The sequence below is a fragment of the Sapajus apella genome, unplaced genomic scaffold (genome assembly GCF_009761245.1).
Source record: "Sapajus apella isolate SASKATOON/1434 unplaced genomic scaffold, GSC_monkey_1.0 scaffold128, whole genome shotgun sequence".
Classification (NCBI taxonomy): domain Eukaryota; kingdom Metazoa; phylum Chordata; class Mammalia; order Primates; family Cebidae; genus Sapajus; species Sapajus apella.
In genome coordinates this window covers 2,422,561-2,440,286 of record NW_022437068.1, presented here as the reverse complement: position 1 = coordinate 2,440,286, position 17,726 = coordinate 2,422,561, and the positions used below count along the sequence as shown (strand labels likewise).

The 17,726-nt window shown below is 52.1% G+C and overlaps 1 protein-coding gene across 5 annotated transcripts in view; it reads left to right on the top strand.

Moving 5' to 3' along the window:
* The window catches only part of NUP210 (nucleoporin 210), a 105,302-nt gene that overhangs the window by 60,405 nt on the left and 27,171 nt on the right, over positions 1-17,726 (top strand). For all 5 annotated transcript variants that reach the window (XM_032262310.1, XM_032262308.1, XM_032262309.1 and 2 more), the window contains 6 exons: positions 1,059-1,280; positions 3,157-3,330; positions 7,177-7,369; positions 7,625-7,731; positions 9,127-9,231; positions 9,330-9,431. In XM_032262310.1, the coding sequence (XP_032118201.1) occupies positions 1,059-1,280; positions 3,157-3,330; positions 7,177-7,369; positions 7,625-7,731; positions 9,127-9,231; positions 9,330-9,431 (903 nt within the window). The remainder of the gene's footprint in view (positions 1-1,058; positions 1,281-3,156; positions 3,331-7,176; positions 7,370-7,624; positions 7,732-9,126; positions 9,232-9,329; positions 9,432-17,726) is intronic.

Genomic DNA, 17,726 nt, shown 5'->3' with positions numbered 1-17,726 from the left:
TGGTTCTACGTGCCACAAGACCCACCCTTGATGCTTGTGCATACCTGGTACAAAGTGTGGGAAGCCGGGTGGCTCAGAAGGAAGGGAACAGACCACTGACAATGATGCCAGCTAGGACATCATGCAGATATCTTGGTCACCTGGCAGATATCTCTTTAGGATGGTTTTATGCTTTTTTTTTTTTTTTTTTTTTTTTTTGTAAGATGGAGTTTTGCTCTTGATGCCCAGGCTGGAGTGCAATGGCCTGATCTCAGTTCACTGCAACCTCTGCCTCCTGGGTTCAAGCGATTCTCCTGCCTTAGCCTCCCTAGTAGCTTGGATTACAGGTACCCGCCACCACACTTGGCTAATTTTTGTATTTTTAGTAGACACAGCGTTTCGTGATGTTGGCCAGGCTGTTCTCGAACTCCTGACCTCAGGTGGTCCACCTGCCTTGGCCTCCCAAAGTGCTGGGATTACAGGTGTGAGCCACCATGGCTGGCCCAGTTTTATGCTTTTTACAGTAACATGGTTGTGATCAAACTGCACCATCAGTTTTATATCCTGTGCTTGTAGATCTTTGTAAAGACCGTTTTGGGGACCTGCATAAGGTTCTGTCATTGGGAAACACCATGAGAACTGAGTTCCTTGTGCTGGATTGTAGATTGTTGTTGGTTATTTGCTGTGGGAAATAATAGTGTGATGAACATCTGTCTGTGCGTTGACATGTTTCTCTATTGTGTTGTTAGGTTAGGTTCCAGATGAGGAGTTCCTGGGTTCCAGGGCTGTGGGTATTTTCAAGGCTTTTACCAGATTGTTTTACAAAAGAGGCAAATCCATGTACATCCTCCATCAGTCTGTGAGAGTGAGGGCTTAATTCTATCTATACCCCACTCCTCTTGGTCTTTGTAACGATCCCTATGAGTGCTGCAGATGAGGAGAACGAGTTTCAAACAGAAGATGGGGCTTGCCTGACCACCGGCCCCCACAAGCAGGGTGAGGATGCGGGGCTGGGATGCCCGGCTCCTGCCGGTGCTGCCTTAAAAGAATGCCAAGTCTTCTGCCTTTTCCGTCCCCAGGCTGTGGATCCCTCCTCAGTTGCCTTGGTAACCCTGGGCTCCTCAAAGGAGATGCTGTTTGAAGGAGGTCCGAGACCTTGGATCCTCGAGCCTTCCAAGTTCTTCCAGAACGTCACCTCTGAGGACACTGGCAGCATCAGCCTGGCTCTCTTTGCCCCCCATTCCTCCCGGAATTATCAGCAACACTGGATCCTTGTGACCTGCCAGGCCTTGGGTGAGCAGGTGAGTGGGCAGCCGCCACAGACCCTCCTTGCCCTAAGGCAGGGGTGGAAAATGACTCTCTGAGTATTGTTTTATTTCATCCTTGGAGTAACCCTGAGAGACAGCCACTCCGATTGTACCTGTTTTACAGACAGGCAAACTGAGGCGTGGTAAGGTGGAATGACCAAATGAACACCAGGTGGGTTCGTCAGTGAGGACCTCCTGTTATGCCAGCTTTCATAGAGCAGGTCATTCGGGTGGCTTGCCACCTCCATGGGCTTCAGCATCCCCGACTAATCAAACCAGAGCTGGAGGTTTTGAGATCGGGAATCACAAGTCCAATGTCTCCAGGGTTGTAAATGAATGAGGCTATAGACCCAGGTTTGACACACCTTGTTGGTTCTTGAGGATAACCTGGAAATCACAATATTTTTTGGCATGAGTAATCTCTTAAATTTTTTAATGTTGAAAACCAAAAGCTTAAGAGACTGAGGGGACCAGACAAAATATATGTGACCTGAATCCCTACATGCTGGCTGGCTGGCTGGAGGTCATCTTGCTGTTTAGGTGCCCTGGGGCCTGGCACTCCTTCCCTGGGGAGGGTGGGCTGAGAGCTCCTGGGGCTCCTGGTGGGCATCTACTGCTCCATTTCCAAGGCAGGGAGCCCAAAGCAAAATGGGTATTTGGCAGGAAGCAGGAAGATGGGAGAGAGCCCGTTTCTTTGGGAAGTGAAGGATATTCCTACATGTATAATAGGACAGAGAATATCAGTTGGCAATAAAACGCACATGCATGCTTCCCATGATGCCCTTATGGCATCAGCCATGCCACAGCTGCCCTGGTATGGCCAGAAAAGATGCCCAGTGATAGGTCCCACTCACTATTGTAGTGGTTTTGGAAAAACAATAAAACAACAGGAATAATAACAACATCATAAAAAATAATACAATAAGAATAAAATTCCTCATGATTTAAGTTGGATACATTTCCTATCCCTGGCATGACCCCACCATCCCTGTCCCCTCCCAGGGCTGTAGGAGTTTGACCACCCAAGTGGGGTTACCTCTAGGGCCCTCCCCATCCAGCGCTCTGGGGCTCCCTCAAGTGGGGCGCCGGCTGCAGACAGAAGGCCTGTGTAGAGTCAGGGAAGACACTGCCCTTGGTCCTGCCTCATGGTTAGGAGGGGTGGGTGCTCGTGTCCTCCACAAAATGCATGTCATCTGAGGAGGCTGAGGGCCCTCCCTCAAGGTGGGCCCTGAGCTGTGGTACTCCAGAAAAGAGAAGGTCAGATATGATTTCTGAGGTCCCAGCTCTCCAGGCAGACAGGTTTCCCTCTTTTCTTGAACCATGGATTTCCCTCTGCAGCAGCCTATGGAGCACAGAGCGTGAGGAGGTGGAGGGCAGGCTTCAGCTCCTCCTGAGCGTTGTCCCGCAGAACTCCTATCTGACTCGCTTCCCCGGTCATTCTGCAGCACGCACTTCCCACGTCTATCCCTCATTCCATGGATGTTTTCACCTCAATATGGACTCTTCATTGAAGCATCCTTGAACTTGTGAATTTGCTAATGCGACCATGGGGTTTTACTAGGGTCCTGGGAAACCGTGAAGCCTTACCAGGTCTACCTCTTCCCTGAGATAGGAGCTGCCAGTAGTTCTGGCTGACATTTGCAGAGGGAACATGGGCTCTTATCTGAGGGTCTCTTAAGTGTTGAGAAGGTGCTTTCTCACCCGTGTGCCACTGGGCCTCTGTTAAGATCCTGTGGTGTGAGTATCATCATCACTCCCGTCCTACAAAGGAGAAAACTGAGTCAGAGGGAGCTGGGATGGGGCGTAGCACAGCTCAGAAAGGAGCGGGAACTCAAGCTTGGGGGTCTGACTGCCCACTGCGCCCTCCCAGGTCATCGCCCTGTCGGTGGGGAACAAGCCCAGTCTCACCAACCCCTTCCCTGCGGTGGAGCCTGCTGTGGTGAAGTTTGTCTGTGCCCCACCGTCCAGGCTCACCCTTGTGCCTGTCTACACCAGCCCTCAGCTGGACCTGTCCTGTCCACTGCTGCAGCAGAACAAGCAAGTGGTGAGTGTGGGCTATGCTCGGGAGGCGAGGGTGCTGTCTGCTTGGGCAGGAGGACGTTGGTGGCCTTGCCCATGGTCCCGAGCATTGTAACGGACGTAGCTCTACGCTGCACTGCCTTTGTCTCCACAGCTGGCCCTGTGAGGGCACTGGTTTCATTTGTGTTTTATATGCAGGGGACACATGGCTTGGAGAGGTGGGGGACATACCAAAGTCACAGCTACTAGTGACAGTGCCAGGTGAAGATAGCATGGAAGTCCTCTTCTACACTCTGTCTCTGTTTGGCACTTGGTAGTTTAAAAATATCTCGTCTTCTGTACCTTGAGGGTGTTAAAGTGGGTGTCTATGGACAGAGTACATAGGGTCAGGGTGGGCGTGGGGGCTGCCGAGGAGAGGTGACCAGCTGCAGCATTCTCACAATGTGGGGGACATGGGGGAGCTGTGTTTCAGAAGTAAATGTTGGGAGGGGAATAAAGACCCTTGGGGGTCCATTTAACAGCAGGGCTCGATGGGGAAGCCACAGGTCTGCTCCCCTTGGACTTGAGACACATCCATGCCTTAGTCCCTAGTGCATTCAGAGCCCAGGGTGCTGAGTGTGTCCAGGCTAAGGGACGTGGGACACCCTCTGGCCAGCATCAGCCCCCAGCGCCTTCTCAGAGGAGGCAGGTAGGTGGCTCCTCACTCCTTGAGCATGTACTTATGGAGCATGTCCTCTGTGCCAGAGACAGGTCTAGGTTTTGGATTGCATGGTAATCAGGACAGGTAAGGAACCTGCCTCCTAGAGATGACAGGGAGACCAGGAGATGCACAAATAAGATGTATTGGAGGTGGCAAGTGCTGCAAGGGAAGTGAAATCGGGCAGCAGTCGAGCACGGAGGAGACCACTCAGAGGAGCAAGGCAGGGCTCTGAGGAAGGCACGTGCGAGCTCACCACGATCTAACGCTGTGGAGCTGACTCCATTTATTCTTTGTGAGTCCTAGAGCAGACCCTGGCTCATAGGAGGAGCTCAGTAACTAGGAGTGATGGATGAGTGAACCGGTGAATGCACTGTGCATCTGCCACTCCTGTCTTCACCCGTGACTCTTACAGATTCATGGGTGGAAAAGCCACACAGGGATGCTGCTGGAGAATGGGGCAGGGAGTAGCTGAACTGGAGAGCAGGTCCTTTCTGGAAAGGCATCCTGCTCAGCTCAGGGACAGCCAATTCAACCCCAGTCTTGGCCCAGCCTTCTCATTTTCAAAGAAAAATGAATCAGAACTATGTGCATCTTCCCTGTCCTTAGCGATGGCTGTGAGCTGAGCGAGCCATGTTGGGGCTGGATTGTGCCTGGTCTGTCTGTCGGCCAGGACCTCTGCTCTAGCCCAGGGTTGTCTCTCTCAACTTAAAGATAATGGCTGCAGGGCTTGCCTCTGAATTGGCTTTGTGCATCACAGATGCTACCAGAAAATAATGGACCTCTACGCTGGAGTAGCCATGTGATTCATCAGTCCTCAGGTTCCCGAGCCACCAGCCAGCCATTCAGGCGTGACCCTGCAATCTAGGGTCTCTGATTAGGAAACTTTGAGAAAGATATATCCCTGCAATGCAGCCTGGGTGCAGGATCAAGGTAATTTTATACTCTCCAACTTCAGAGGCCACACAAGATGTGTTTGCAGAGTAAACTATTGGTGAGGAGAGACACCAGAATGGAATGACTGATCAGAGTGACAAGGTGGAGCCAGGCGCAGCCTGACCCTGGCCCTCTGAGCAGGTCCTCCAGCATGTGGCTTGCTCACTGTGGGTGGGCACCAGTTGCATGAGACTTATTAGGGGCATGAATTGGGCCACCCCCAGGTGAGACACCAGGGATTGGCCACACTGGATCAGGGAGGTCCTTGGGATCTAAAATTGGACCAGCTGAGTTCCACCCCTAAACTTGTGTGACCTCAGACAAGTCATTTAACTTCCCTGGACCTCAGCCTCCCTGTTTGTAACGTGGGGTTTATGTTTTTGCCTTAAATGGGCCAGTCAGCTTGCAAGTGTGCTTGGCAGGTGTCAGTGTCCATCCCTGGAGGAACATTGGTTTTCCAGCCAGAGTTGCATCTAGGGGAGCCATGGAGCACCTGGGATAGTCTCCTGCAGCCTCTGCCCACAGTCCCAGCTCCTATATTATGAATAATGATGAGACCTTTGCATGCCTGCTGATGGTGCTGGTCTGCTCTTAGCAGGGCATGCATTAAGAATTTGTAGGCTGCTTGGATCAAGTGTTCTTTTGGGGCAAGAGAGCTATAAGGAGTTGGGAGGGGCCCTCATGGTACAGGTGGGGTGTTTAGTGACTGTATCAGTCAGGCAGGGTAGGCCTGGCCAGGCTGCCACAGCAAACAAGGCCACATCCCTAAGCTTCACGTGGCACAAGCTCATCTCTCGCCCATGCTGCATGAGCCTCTCTGGTTGGCTGGGAGGCCCTGCTTTGTTTCCTTGTGATCTTCATCCCATCCCATGGTGACTGTGGAGCAGCCACCATGTTGATCGTGGCAGGTGCCATAGTGGAGAGAAAGAGAATGTAGCAGGTCAGGATCTTGTTGTGAAGCTTCCCACTAGTCCCATTTCACTGGCCAGAGCAAGTGCCTCGGTACTTTTAGCCAGAGGGTTAGAGAAGGGTAGTTCTTCCTGTGGGACCACCCCCCAACACCCACCCCCGCCATCCCATGCCAAATAGAAAACTGGCCCTGTGTGTGAATGATGCTCATGGCCGTCCCCTTTCCTACCTGAATGTAGGAAGGCTCTCTAAAATGACCTTGCAGTCCCCATATTTAAATCTACATCCTAGAAGGTGGGCCCAGTTGTGCTTTGTGTGTCACAGCTGGAGAAACTGAGGCTCAGGGAGTTCATAACTTGCCTGGGCACTGAGAGGTAGAGCTGGGGCTCAATCCAAGTTGTGGGGTCAGATACACTTGGCCTCTGCTTTGTGGCCCTGCCCACATTTCCCCCCTGCCATGTGGTCAGAGAAGGAAGGGATGGCCCGCAGGAATGAGGCTTGATTCAGCCCAGTTTCTAAGGGGAGAATCTGCTCGGGGAGTGAGAGATCACGGCAGAGTGGTGGGAATCCAGGATTTGGACCTGCAACCTGGAGCTCCCATCCCAAATCTCCTTGGATGAGCTCCTTTCCCTACCTGGGCCTCAGCTTGTGCTTCCTTCACATGGGGATGACACCTGTCACTTCCCTGAGACATTTAAGGATCAGGCAAGAAATCCACTTTGAAAGGAGCTGTCCAAACCTGGTGGCTCTGGGATATCTTAGGTGTTGGAATCTGCATTCCTGTGAAACCAGCAATGGCGCCATCCTAGAGGCACTGATATGTGCCTGGGCAGAGAAGGGCAATCGTTTGGAAAGGTGAGGGCAGAGGGGAAGGAAAGCATCCTGCCCACGGTAGTAGGTCAGGGTGGGGGTTCCCAACTTCAGCACTGTTGACACTTAGTGCCAGACAGTTCCTGTGGGGAGGCTGTCCCGTGTATTGTAAGGTGTTTCAGCAGCATCATGGACCTCTCCCGACTAGATACCAGTGGCAACCCCCTGACCCATCTGTAGGGACAGCCAGAAATGCTTCCAGCTTTGCTGAAGGCCCCTTAATGGTTCTCATTTCCAGTTGAGAGCTGTGGTCTGGAGCCAGAGGCCAGTTTGGACAGGCCATGGGGGTACCTTAATGGCGGGTGGCAGTAGTGAGGATTGCTTTCTGGCTCATCCCATTCCTTCACCAGCACCCCCAGGAGCCCATAGAGCAGCTGCTAGCCTCAGGGTGCACTGTGTGGTCAGTGTCCGGGTCTGGTCCCGGGTGTGGCTGAAGCATCTAACCTATGTTTCCTGCAGGTCCCAGTCTCCAGCCACCGCAACCCGCTGCTTGACCTGGCTGCCTACGACCAGGAGGGCCGCCGGTTCGACAACTTCAGCTCTCTGAGCATCCAATGGGAGTCCACCAGGCCACTGTTGGCCAGCATCGAGCCTGAGCTGCCCATGCAGCTGGTGTCCCAGGACGATGAGAGTGGCCAAAAGAAGCTGCATGGTGAGCTGGGCGCAAGCCCAATGATCCAGGCAGGAGAACAGAGACCAGCCAGGAAGCCTGCCAAGGCAGGCCAGCACCTGTGGGAGCTTAATTATCTGCACTTAGGGCCTGTTAACTCTTACAGTCCACATAGTTTCAACACACTCGGTTGTCTGTTTTCAGATTCAAAACTGCAAAGCAGAAGGAGGGAGGGGCTGCTTCAGGGGTGCTGATGGGGCAGACATCCAACGGTGGCTTCCCTCTTCCTGGTCTCAGGTTTGCAGGCCATTTTGGTTCATGAGGCATCAGGAACCACAGCCATCACTGCCACCGCCACTGGCTACCAGGAGTCCCACCTCAGCGCTGCCAGAACAAAACAGCCGGTATCTCCCAGGGCCCAGTGGTGGGTGGGCCGTGGGTAGCGGGACAAGCCTCCTACTTCTGCTTAAACTCCACCAGGTGTCACAATGTCTTGAGCCACTGTCTGCTCAGCTGCTGCTCCCCCACCGCAGCCTCTTGGGAACCCCAGGAGAGGGACCAATAGGTACACTGGAGGTGGGAATGGGAAGGGCTTCTCAAGAATAGCCCTTCCTGAATGACAGCCACCTCATGGGAGGTATGGCCACGAGGAAATGTAGGTTTTGAATAAGGTGGAAGCAGCAGGTACAGGCTGGAAGGGGAAGGTGGGGCTGGATTCCCAGGGTCCCTAAATGCCAGGATGAGGTGCTTCTGTTGCCCTCCTGGGAGCAAGCTTTGGAAGAGTCTGGGGCCCCATGGGGCAGCACTGGGGAGGCCAGCCTGGAGGGAGGTGGTCGCTGAAGGGGCACACCTGTGCTTGTCTCTGATGGTTCAGTCCTCACTGGCACCAGGAATCTCTTGATCAGGAATGGGAGAGCGTCATGGCTCCTGCCTGATGCCTGAACACCCCAACATATTCCCCCAGGACTTTGAACTTCCTCCCTTTGCCCTGACACCCCCACTTCGCCCCCCATGGCTGAGTCACTCAGCTACCTCCCCTTGCCATCTCTTTTCCCTGAGAGCTGCTCTCCCTTGCAGACAGCTTCCTTGTCCTTGTCACCCACACTGCATACCTTCCTGTCATTAACTCACTCTTGGCTCTTGCATCCATGCATTAGATTCACTTCTCCCTGTGGGCAGTTGCTGTACTCTGAGTGCCTGGCACACCTATGGCCCCAAGGAGGTGCTCAAACATGTGACCCTCTGGAGGCCTCAGATCTGGGTGGCTCCCTTGTGTGATAACGTGATGGGAAGCAGAGCTCAATGGGTCACGTGCCGCCCTAGGGGTTGAGGGCTGTCCTTATAGTCTCATGAGCCAGCCTTGGCCAGTCTTCCAGGGTACCCTCCCCCACTGCCTGACCTGAGCCACTGGTGGCCTCCCCATTCCCCACCCCAGTGGTGGTATCTGCCACACGCTCCAAAGCTGGCCCTTTGCTGTGAGATCCTGAAAGGCAGGACGTGTGTGAGAGTTGCTCACCACTGAGGCCCAGGGGGGCAGGGAGGTGACGTCTTCTAAGCGGGACTGCTGTGAACCCCCTCCTCGGTCTGGAGTGGAAGAGCCGGCAACTCATTCACCTCAGGAGGCTGAAGGGAGGCCTCAAAGGGTCTGTGGCCTTTCCGCTGGGCACAGGAGCACCAGGGGCATATCAGAGCATGTGGCTAAGAGCAAGGCCAGGCCCTGGGGCCTTTGGACCTGCTCTTCCTGAGGGGCAGCCTGACCATGGCCTCCTGAATCTGATGGCCTTGCCCTTGCCCTTCAGCATGACCCTCTGGTGCCTGTGTCGGCCTCCATAGAGCTCATCCTGGTGGAGGATGTGAGGGTGAGCCCAGAAGAGGTGACCATCTACAACCACCCTGGTGTTCAGGTACAGCCCTTGCCCTGTCACCTTCCCGGAAGAGACCCACGGGGGACCCCTTGCCCTCCCACATGTGGCCCAACCCTTCCTGCATCTGTCTCCTGCAGGCGGAGCTCCGTGTCAGGGAAGGCTCGGGTTACTTCTTCCTCAACACCAGCACTGCAGATGTTGTCAAGGTGGCCTACCAGGAGGCCAGGGGTGTCGCCATGGTAAGCTTGGGCCATTGGTCCCCGCTGCTGGTTTTCATTCCTCATCTGGGCTGTTGTGATTAATCAATTTATTATTTTAAAAGCTGGCAGTTGGTTGGGTGCAATGGCTCACACTGGAATCCCAGAACTTTGGGAAGTGGAGGCAGGAGGATCACTTGAGGCAAGGAATTTAAGACCAGCCTGGATAATATAGTGAGACCCCCATCTCTAAAAAAAAGAAAAATCAAAAAACTGGGGCCATGTGCAGTGGCTCACACCTGTAATCCCAGCACTTTTGGAGGCCAAGGTGGGCGGACCATGAAGTCAGGAGTTCACGACCAGCCTGGCCAATATGATGAAACCCTGTCTCTACTAAAAATACAAAAATGAGTCAGGCGTGGTGGTGGGGGTCTAAAACCCAGCTACTCGGGAGGCTGAGGTAGGAGAATTGCTTGAACCTGGGAGGCAGAGGTTGCAGTGAGCTGAGATCCCCCCATTACACTCCAGCCTGGGTGGCAGAGTGAGACTCCGACTTTAAAAACAAAAATTAGCTGAGCGTGGTAGCACAGGCCTGTGGTCCCAGCTACACAAGAACCTGAGGCTGGAGGATCGCTTGAGCCCAGGAGGTTGAGGGGTGCATTGAGCAGTGGTCATCCTCCAGCCTGGACAATAGACCTAAGTGAGAAACCTAGACCCTGTCTCTAAAAAAAAAAAAAAAAAAAAGCTGGCACTTAATCACATCAGCTGTAGTTAGCAAGGTCTTTGATTCTCTGACTCATTCTATAACTTCAGTCATTCTCATGAAAGCTTTGTGATTCTTATTCCATGTCCACAAACTATTAGTTACCTAATGGTTTCCTTTCAATCAGTCCTTTAATTAAAATTAAAATATTATTCCGCAAGGAGCACTATAACAGCCATAAAGAACATTGCTTTTAAAAGATGTCTCACTTTTCTCTATTTTCCTTTGTTTCTCTCTTGACCCTCTCCCTACTCTTGCAAGTATTGACTTAGCTGTGCTCATGGCTGGAAGGATTCTTCTTCTGCTTTTATTATGTTATTTTAAGTTTTTTGTTTTTTCATGTTGCTAATGTAAGCCACAGTCCATCTTCAAGATTTTATTGATATTCTTTGTTTGATTATGACATTGTTATCAAATCTTCCTTTACTCCCTTCATCATTGTTCGCTTGGAATGCTTTGCCTGGTGAATCTGATCTCTGGCAGCCCTTACAGACAGTTTCTGTCACCGCCTTTTTCCTGGCGTATGGGTCACATTTTCCTGTCTTTGTTTTTGTTTTTTCATGTCCTATAATTGTTGGAAACTGGACATTTTAGGTAATGTACTGTAGAAACTCTGGGTACTGATCCCCATCCCCACGCTGGAGCTTGTTATTGTTATTTTGCTTGTGTCCTTCTTTAGTAACTGGCTATGTTATTTTGTTGAACGAACACACACACACACACACACACACATTGGCTATGTTATTTTGTTGAACGAACACACACACACACACACACACACACACACACACACACGCCCCTTTTCCCCAGTAAGAAGTCTCTGGTATTGCACTTAGGGGACAATACCTTGGTATGTGTTTGTCACTGTGGGGTGATTGTGGCCTTTGCAGGGCTTTTTCTGGACTTTCACTGACCACTCAACTGTCGAGCTCCACCAATTGAGGCTGATTGCTCCATCATCTTCAGTAATTCCCTGGGGCACACATTCCTGCACAACCCAGTCCAATCATATTTAGGATCCTTTGAAGGGACCCTTTCCCTAGATGTTTAAGTTTTGTTCTGACCCCAGGACAGCTCTTCCCAGCTGTCTCTGTTTCCGTTTACCTCTGGCAGACTTGCTGGCTCAGTGTAGCCCACACTGCCTGGGACTCTGTTGCCTTCCAGGTGCCTTTCAGCACAACCTCCACTGTTTTGGAGAGTGCGCTTAGGCTTTAACTTCTCCGAACTGTGTTGCACATGAAGTCAGTTCCTTCGGGAGTGACTCACACTTTCTGTTTTCTGCCTGCTGCTTTCCCAGGCAAACTGAGCCAGAGCTATGGTGCTGGTCACAGTGGTGCATCTCTGTCTGGTGACACCTGTATGTTAGGATCTGGGTGCTTGGTGAATGGGGCCACCGGTCCAGTGTTCCTCAGCTGGCCTCTCTCTGCATGGAACTCCACCCCATGAGCCAGGGAAGGGCGGCTGGACCCCAGTATTTTCACGGGTGCTGCACCCAAGGCAGAGCCTCCATCCCACAAATGGGGTTTGGGTGGAAGACAAGAGCTGCACCCAAGGCAGAGCCTCCATCCCACAAGGGTTTGGGTGGCTCCACTTCTCAGCCCAGTTTCCTGGGATTCAGCCTCAGCAAGCAGTAGCTGGGCATGATAAGAAAAGTTGACATACTGCCCCTCCTAGAGCTGGGTGTGAGGGAGCCCTGTAATCTTGGAGGAACCAGTCTGGAGTAGAGCCACCCTTCGCTGGGGTTGAGGAGTCAGGGAGGATGGGCATATTATTTCAGACACCGCAGGCCCTTGTCGTTCTTCCCAGGTGTTGGTGGGTTTTCTTGGATAAACACTTCTTCATTTGCTGGGTGCCCTGGGAATCATCCCAGAGACTCTGAACGGCTGTGTATGTGTTTCATGGGGAGGTCTGGGGCCTCCTTACACTGTCCTGCAGAACTGGCACCTCCAGCTGGTTTTTGATGTGTGAGGGTGTGCGCCTGTGAGGCAAGAGCTTCTGATTTTCAAGAGAAAATAGTTTTTGTGTGAAACACCCCTTGTATAAAAAGTTTTCTAATTCAGTTTTATTGTTTGGTGTTTGGGGTGTTTTTGAAAACCTTCCTTCAGTGTTTGACCTTGGTCTCCAGCTGTCTTGTAGAAAAGACACTTTCTCAGCCCCGTCCCTCAGGGAGGGGGAGGGAGTCCCGCTGTTCCTGTTCTTCTCAGAGGCAGACCCTTGGATGGCAGGACGCCCTCAGCACCTGGGAACAGGCATATGATTGGAGGACACTGGAGGAGGCGAAGAGCCTGAGACCACAGGCAGTGTCCCCTAAGCGTTCTTATCCCCTCATAGAAGAAAGAATAATTCCCCAGCTTTTCTTCCAGCCATGCGAGTGAGGAGAACCTCACATCTTAATTCTGGCTGCTTGACATATGCCTTGTTTTATTTACTTTTCAATATTAATAAAAACTTCCTCATTACCGAGAAAGTTAGGGAAAATGTATACAGTGCCAGTGAAACCGGGACACCTACTCATTCACCTTTACCTTGCACCTATCATTTTTTGCAAGCCTTGAGGGTGGACTTGTGAGTTCCTAGAGGTCGGTGATGGACTAGGCTGTGTCTCTAGTGAGCTCCCTGTCTCTGGAGGCATTTGAGCAGAAGCTGGGACGCTTGTCTTAAAGACTCAAGGTGGGTTTCCAGCATGGGAGTCAAGTCTCCCCGGGAGACCTTTAAACCCCTGTTGAATCCTAAAATGCTGCAATTCTAAGAGTGCCTCTGCAGTTCTGTTTTACAGATGGCCACAGGAGAGCTCTGGCACTCACTCTGGATTGTAGACTGGCCCCTGGGCTAGTTGAGTGGCACAGAGTGCCAATTGCAGGCAGGACCCAGAACGAGTCTCCCTTATGGCAAACAGCAGCCCATACAGCAGGCCTTGTGAACTGCTCTGGTCCAGAAGTTTCCTTACATGGAGGTGGCCTGCCCACTGGGGTCTTTGCCTCCCTTCATTTTGGGCTTATGCCAAAGATCCTCGCAACTCCAAGTGGAAATCAGGCCCTGGTTCCTCTGGTCTCTTCGGAAGCTTAGGGGAGGAATATTCCAGGGAGCACTGACGTCAGCAGCAGGTCCTGGTTGCTTCAGAAATGGTTGCAGGCGGCTGTTTCCGAGGGATGTCTACCTGTGGCTGTGGCTTTTTCCAGCTGCTGAGCAGCAGCACAGAGACAGATAAGCCCCCAGCACTCCCCAGTTAGCTCACAGAAAGGGTTTCTTTCCTTCTTATTGATAAACATTTGGAACGCAAGGGTGGCTTGTGGGCATGTGTGGCTTCGGAGTATCTCTGGGGGGCTCTTGGGCTCACACAGCAGGGGTCCTGTGAAGGTTTTTATGCCCACACAATGGGCGTGGGCTTTGCAGGGCTGTGATGAATTCTGCTCACACAGCCCCAAAATGCTCTATTAGGGTCTTTATTTTGTTTTCGGCTGGTTTGCACATAGGCGTGTTTATCCTATTTAAACCTAGGGTTTCCTTCTTCTCAACGATTCTTTACATTTCAAACAAGTCCTCCAGGCGGAACCCATGAGATGACCAGAGCAGGGGAGGAAAACTGCTAGGCGCTTTACACGTTTCATTAACTCGTGCACTCAGTGATGCAGGAGTGCCTATCGTGTGCCAGGTGCTGTGCTGTGCGGGGTGCTGCGGATTCAGGAGGGAATGAAGTGGGGTTGGAGGCGGCTCCTATGAGCTGCGGCTATGTCTCTCCATCTCCTGGGTCCTGTGAACCGCAGTTGTGTCTCTCCATCTCCTGGGTCCTTTGAGGTGCAGCCAGTCATGGAGCCATTGTTCAGGCGAGGACACATATCCGGGATGAGGGGGAAGTGGGTGGCAGCTGTGGGGTCTGAAGTCAGGTGCATCCTCCGTTTCCCTGAGAGTGATCTGTGGACAGTGGTGCACGTCCCCAGCCCTCGCCCTCGGGAAGGTCACTGAGCTGATCGCGTCCCTGTGTGAAGTGTCATCCAGCGCCCAGGCCAGGGCCACACTACCTGTGATTTTCGTGTGAGCTTAGGTCCTCCCTGCTGGCCTTGAGGGTGGGTAATAGGGGCACACTCACATGCCGCTGTCTGGCCCATCACGTGACATTGACAAGCAGCCTGCAGGAAATGGAAGCCGATGACTCCGGTGATGTTCAGAAATAGCTGCAGGGTCCCTTCTCCCCTGCAGTCACCACCTGTCAGGGACAAGACTAAAATGTGATCAGGGCTCCAGGAAGTGGGGGCTGAGATGATGCAGGCAGAGCCGTGGGGCCTGGCAAGCTCTGAGGTATGTGACAGTTTCAGCCCCCACGTGCGCAGAGCTGCCTCTGGCTGCACTCAGCGTCTTAATGAGCAATGACGCATTCGTCATCTCTGACTCGATGACAGGACTTTCCCCTTGGCTCAGTGTTTCACGATGTTCTCAAGTGGCACCTTCAACACTTAGAAATTAGAATTCATTTTGGGCATGGGTAACCACCACCTCCTTCTCCTTGCAAACGTTCTCCCATGTGTCAATCAGGAAGCAGGTGTGTCCAGAATGCACAGAGAAGCTGTGTGGTGTGAGCTGCATGCACAGTGCAGTTAGGAGTGAGTGCAGGTCCCGCTCTGCCACCAGCTAGCAGCCAAGTGCCCTCCATTAACCAAGCCTCCAGGGTGGCCTGGTGGATGCCCCATTACAGCATCACTGTGGGGTGCATTTATCCACTGTGCACCAGCCTGAGGGGCAGGCCAGGCTTTGAGATGATGGCCAGATGTCCATCCCCTGGGAAATCAAGTGGAAGAGCAATTGATTTCCCTACTGCCATTTTATGTCTTTGTTTAAAATGTGCAAGATTATTCTTCTGAAGAAGAAGAAGAAAAAGAGAAAAAGCCCTTCTCTGCATTGCCCTGTGTTTCCCTGCGTGGGGTTCCGCAGTCGGAGTACCATGGAATTTCTTCACATTCTGAAGAAATTCCTGCCCACTCCTGACAACAGTAACTTTTGTAGGAGTTTCAGGTTGGAGCCTTAATTTGGGTTCTCAAAGAAAGTTATTACTCTCTGTAATTTTTCATTGAGTTTTCTTTGAGAGAAATGTAATAACCTGGGGAGAATCAGCCCCAGCAAAACCAGAGACCTGATGGTTCCTGGACCCCGCTCCGCAGCCCGTATTGACACCAGGCTCATGTGGCGATGGCTTGAGTCACAAAGCTATTGTTTTGGAGTATAAGCATGACGTTCATTCTGGGATCTTTATTAATCTACTGTAAGTCATTATGTGGAATAAGCCAGGCATGCTTTTGTCTGTATTGATGTACTCATTACACGGGTCGTGTGTGCAGCTCAGGCCAGCTTATTGATCCTCCGTGCCCCCAGCAGCCATGGGCCTGGGCCTTTCTCAGCTTGGCCTTCGCTTTTGTCCACTCTCTGCCTCCCCAGTCCCCCAGTTCCATTCTGGCTGTAGGAGACATCCAACCCCATTCCCCTGGGAAGTGGAGAGTTGGGGGAGGACCCTAAACTGGGAGTTGATGTATCTGGTTCTATCCCCAGCTCTGCCTTTTCAAAACCACATCCCTGTCCCATCATCTGGGCCCCAGTTTCCTCATTTGTACATTGAAGAGGTTGAACCAGAATCAGCACTTTCCAAATAAGTGAAGATTCATGAGGTTTGCAGGCGATTTTCAAAATTTCCGAGTCTTATCAAAGCTGGTTTTACTCTGTAAAGCCGAACCGGCTGCAGCATCAGATTCCATGACCTTATCTAGAATTACTTAGAGCAACGGCCCTGGATCTTCATCCGTTCAAGACGTGCATAGGGAGCTAGGCAGTACCAGATGTGGGACTGAGTCCTGAGGAGTGAGTGCTGGGGACAGCCTGGAGGGAAAGGCCAAGTGCACTGTGGGGCCATGAACACTTATGGCATGTAGTAAGTCCAGCCCCCTGGAAAAGGGAGCAGAGGCGCTGGAGGAGCTGACCTGAATGAGGGAAGACTGTTCTGAGGAAGGGCCCTGGACCTGTGCCTGAAGGATGACTTGGAGCCAGCAGGTGGAGGCTGGGGAAAGAGTCCAGGTCTTTAAGGTGGGCTGTGAGGCCAGTAGGCAGGCAGGCAGGCAGGCAGGTAGCAGCTAGCTGGCTGTGTGAGTGGGAGAGAAGGCCCCCATGGCTGGAGCATAAGCATAAGCATAAGCATGGTGGAGTGTGATGTGCGTGGAATCTGGAGCAGAGGCAGGGGCCTGGCCATTCCAGACTTTACAGGGCATGCTAAGGCTTTGGGCTCATTCTCAGAGCACTGGGCAGCTGTTGAAGGGTTTTCACCTGGGTGTGATGTGATCCTGTTTGGTTGTCTCCTTTGAGTCAGAAACCTTATTTTTACTCTTCTTCTTATTATTTTTTGGTAGGTTCTTAATATTGAAACTCTAGCTTTGCAAACTCTGAAGTGCTTACTTTAAAACCCCTTGCTCCCCACCCCGTGCATATGAGACCACAAAGAACAAGCAACAAAGCCAGGCCCAGATAGAGGAGTGGGGCAACCAGGTGGACTCACCCACCAGCTCCATGGCCTGTCCCTGGCTGCCCAGCTCCAGGACCCCTCCAGGGGGAAACACACGCCTAAGCAGCAAGACAAGCTGTGTGAAGTCCATCATAAACAGACACGGTACATGTGTGAATGCCCATCTTTTGCAGCATGAAAGAGTGATTGTGATGCACTTTCTTGGGGAGAGAGTCTTGAAGGTAGAATTCCTAAAAGTGGGTAGAGAGAAAAGGATTAAAAGGTGGGCTCTTGCCTTCAGCCCAGAAGTTTGAGGTTGTAGTGAGCTGTGATCCCATCACTGCACTCCAGCCTTGGGGACAGAGTGAGACCTTACCTCTAAAAATAATAAAATAAATAAATGTTAAAAGGGTCTTTGGCAGTGAAAAAGCTGGAAAACACTAGTTGTGTGTGAATGAATTTGTTCATTCACACACAACGCCTTGGCAGTCACTGCTTCACACAGAGCTGGGGCTGTGATGAGACACAAAGATGCGTGAGATGCACGAGCTGTACAGAGCTCACCCTGGGGTGGCTTTGCCGGCCACTCCCAGCCCCTACAGTTAAGTCAGTCTGTTTGGGACTTCCTGTGCAACTGCTAATGGAAAGCATCTGCCTCATTTCTGCCAGCCCCTGACCTGTGGTTTCACAAGGGCTGCAGCGACAGATGGCCAGCTCAGGATGTGGTATCCTGGGACTGCATCCTCACTCTGCCCTCAAGTTGGTGCGCCTCCCATAGCTGCTCATTGCCCCCCTTGGAGCAGCTTCCATTTTCCTTTCTTTGTAAAATATGCAAAGTGGAGATCGATGCTCTGTGAGATCTAGCCCGGCATTAACGTGTTACATCCCAAGCCCATCCCCTGGCCAGCAGTGGGGCTCATGCCTAGAGGTGGGCAGGGCACTATTTGGGGTAGAATTTCCCTGTCCACTGCTTCCCAGTGCTAGCCTGGCGGGCTCTGCCACTGGCATCCCATTAGGTAATAGACTGGTGCTGAGGGCGAGGCACTGCTCACAGACCTCAGAAGAGGAGGGTCCTGCAGCCGCATAACCCAGTACC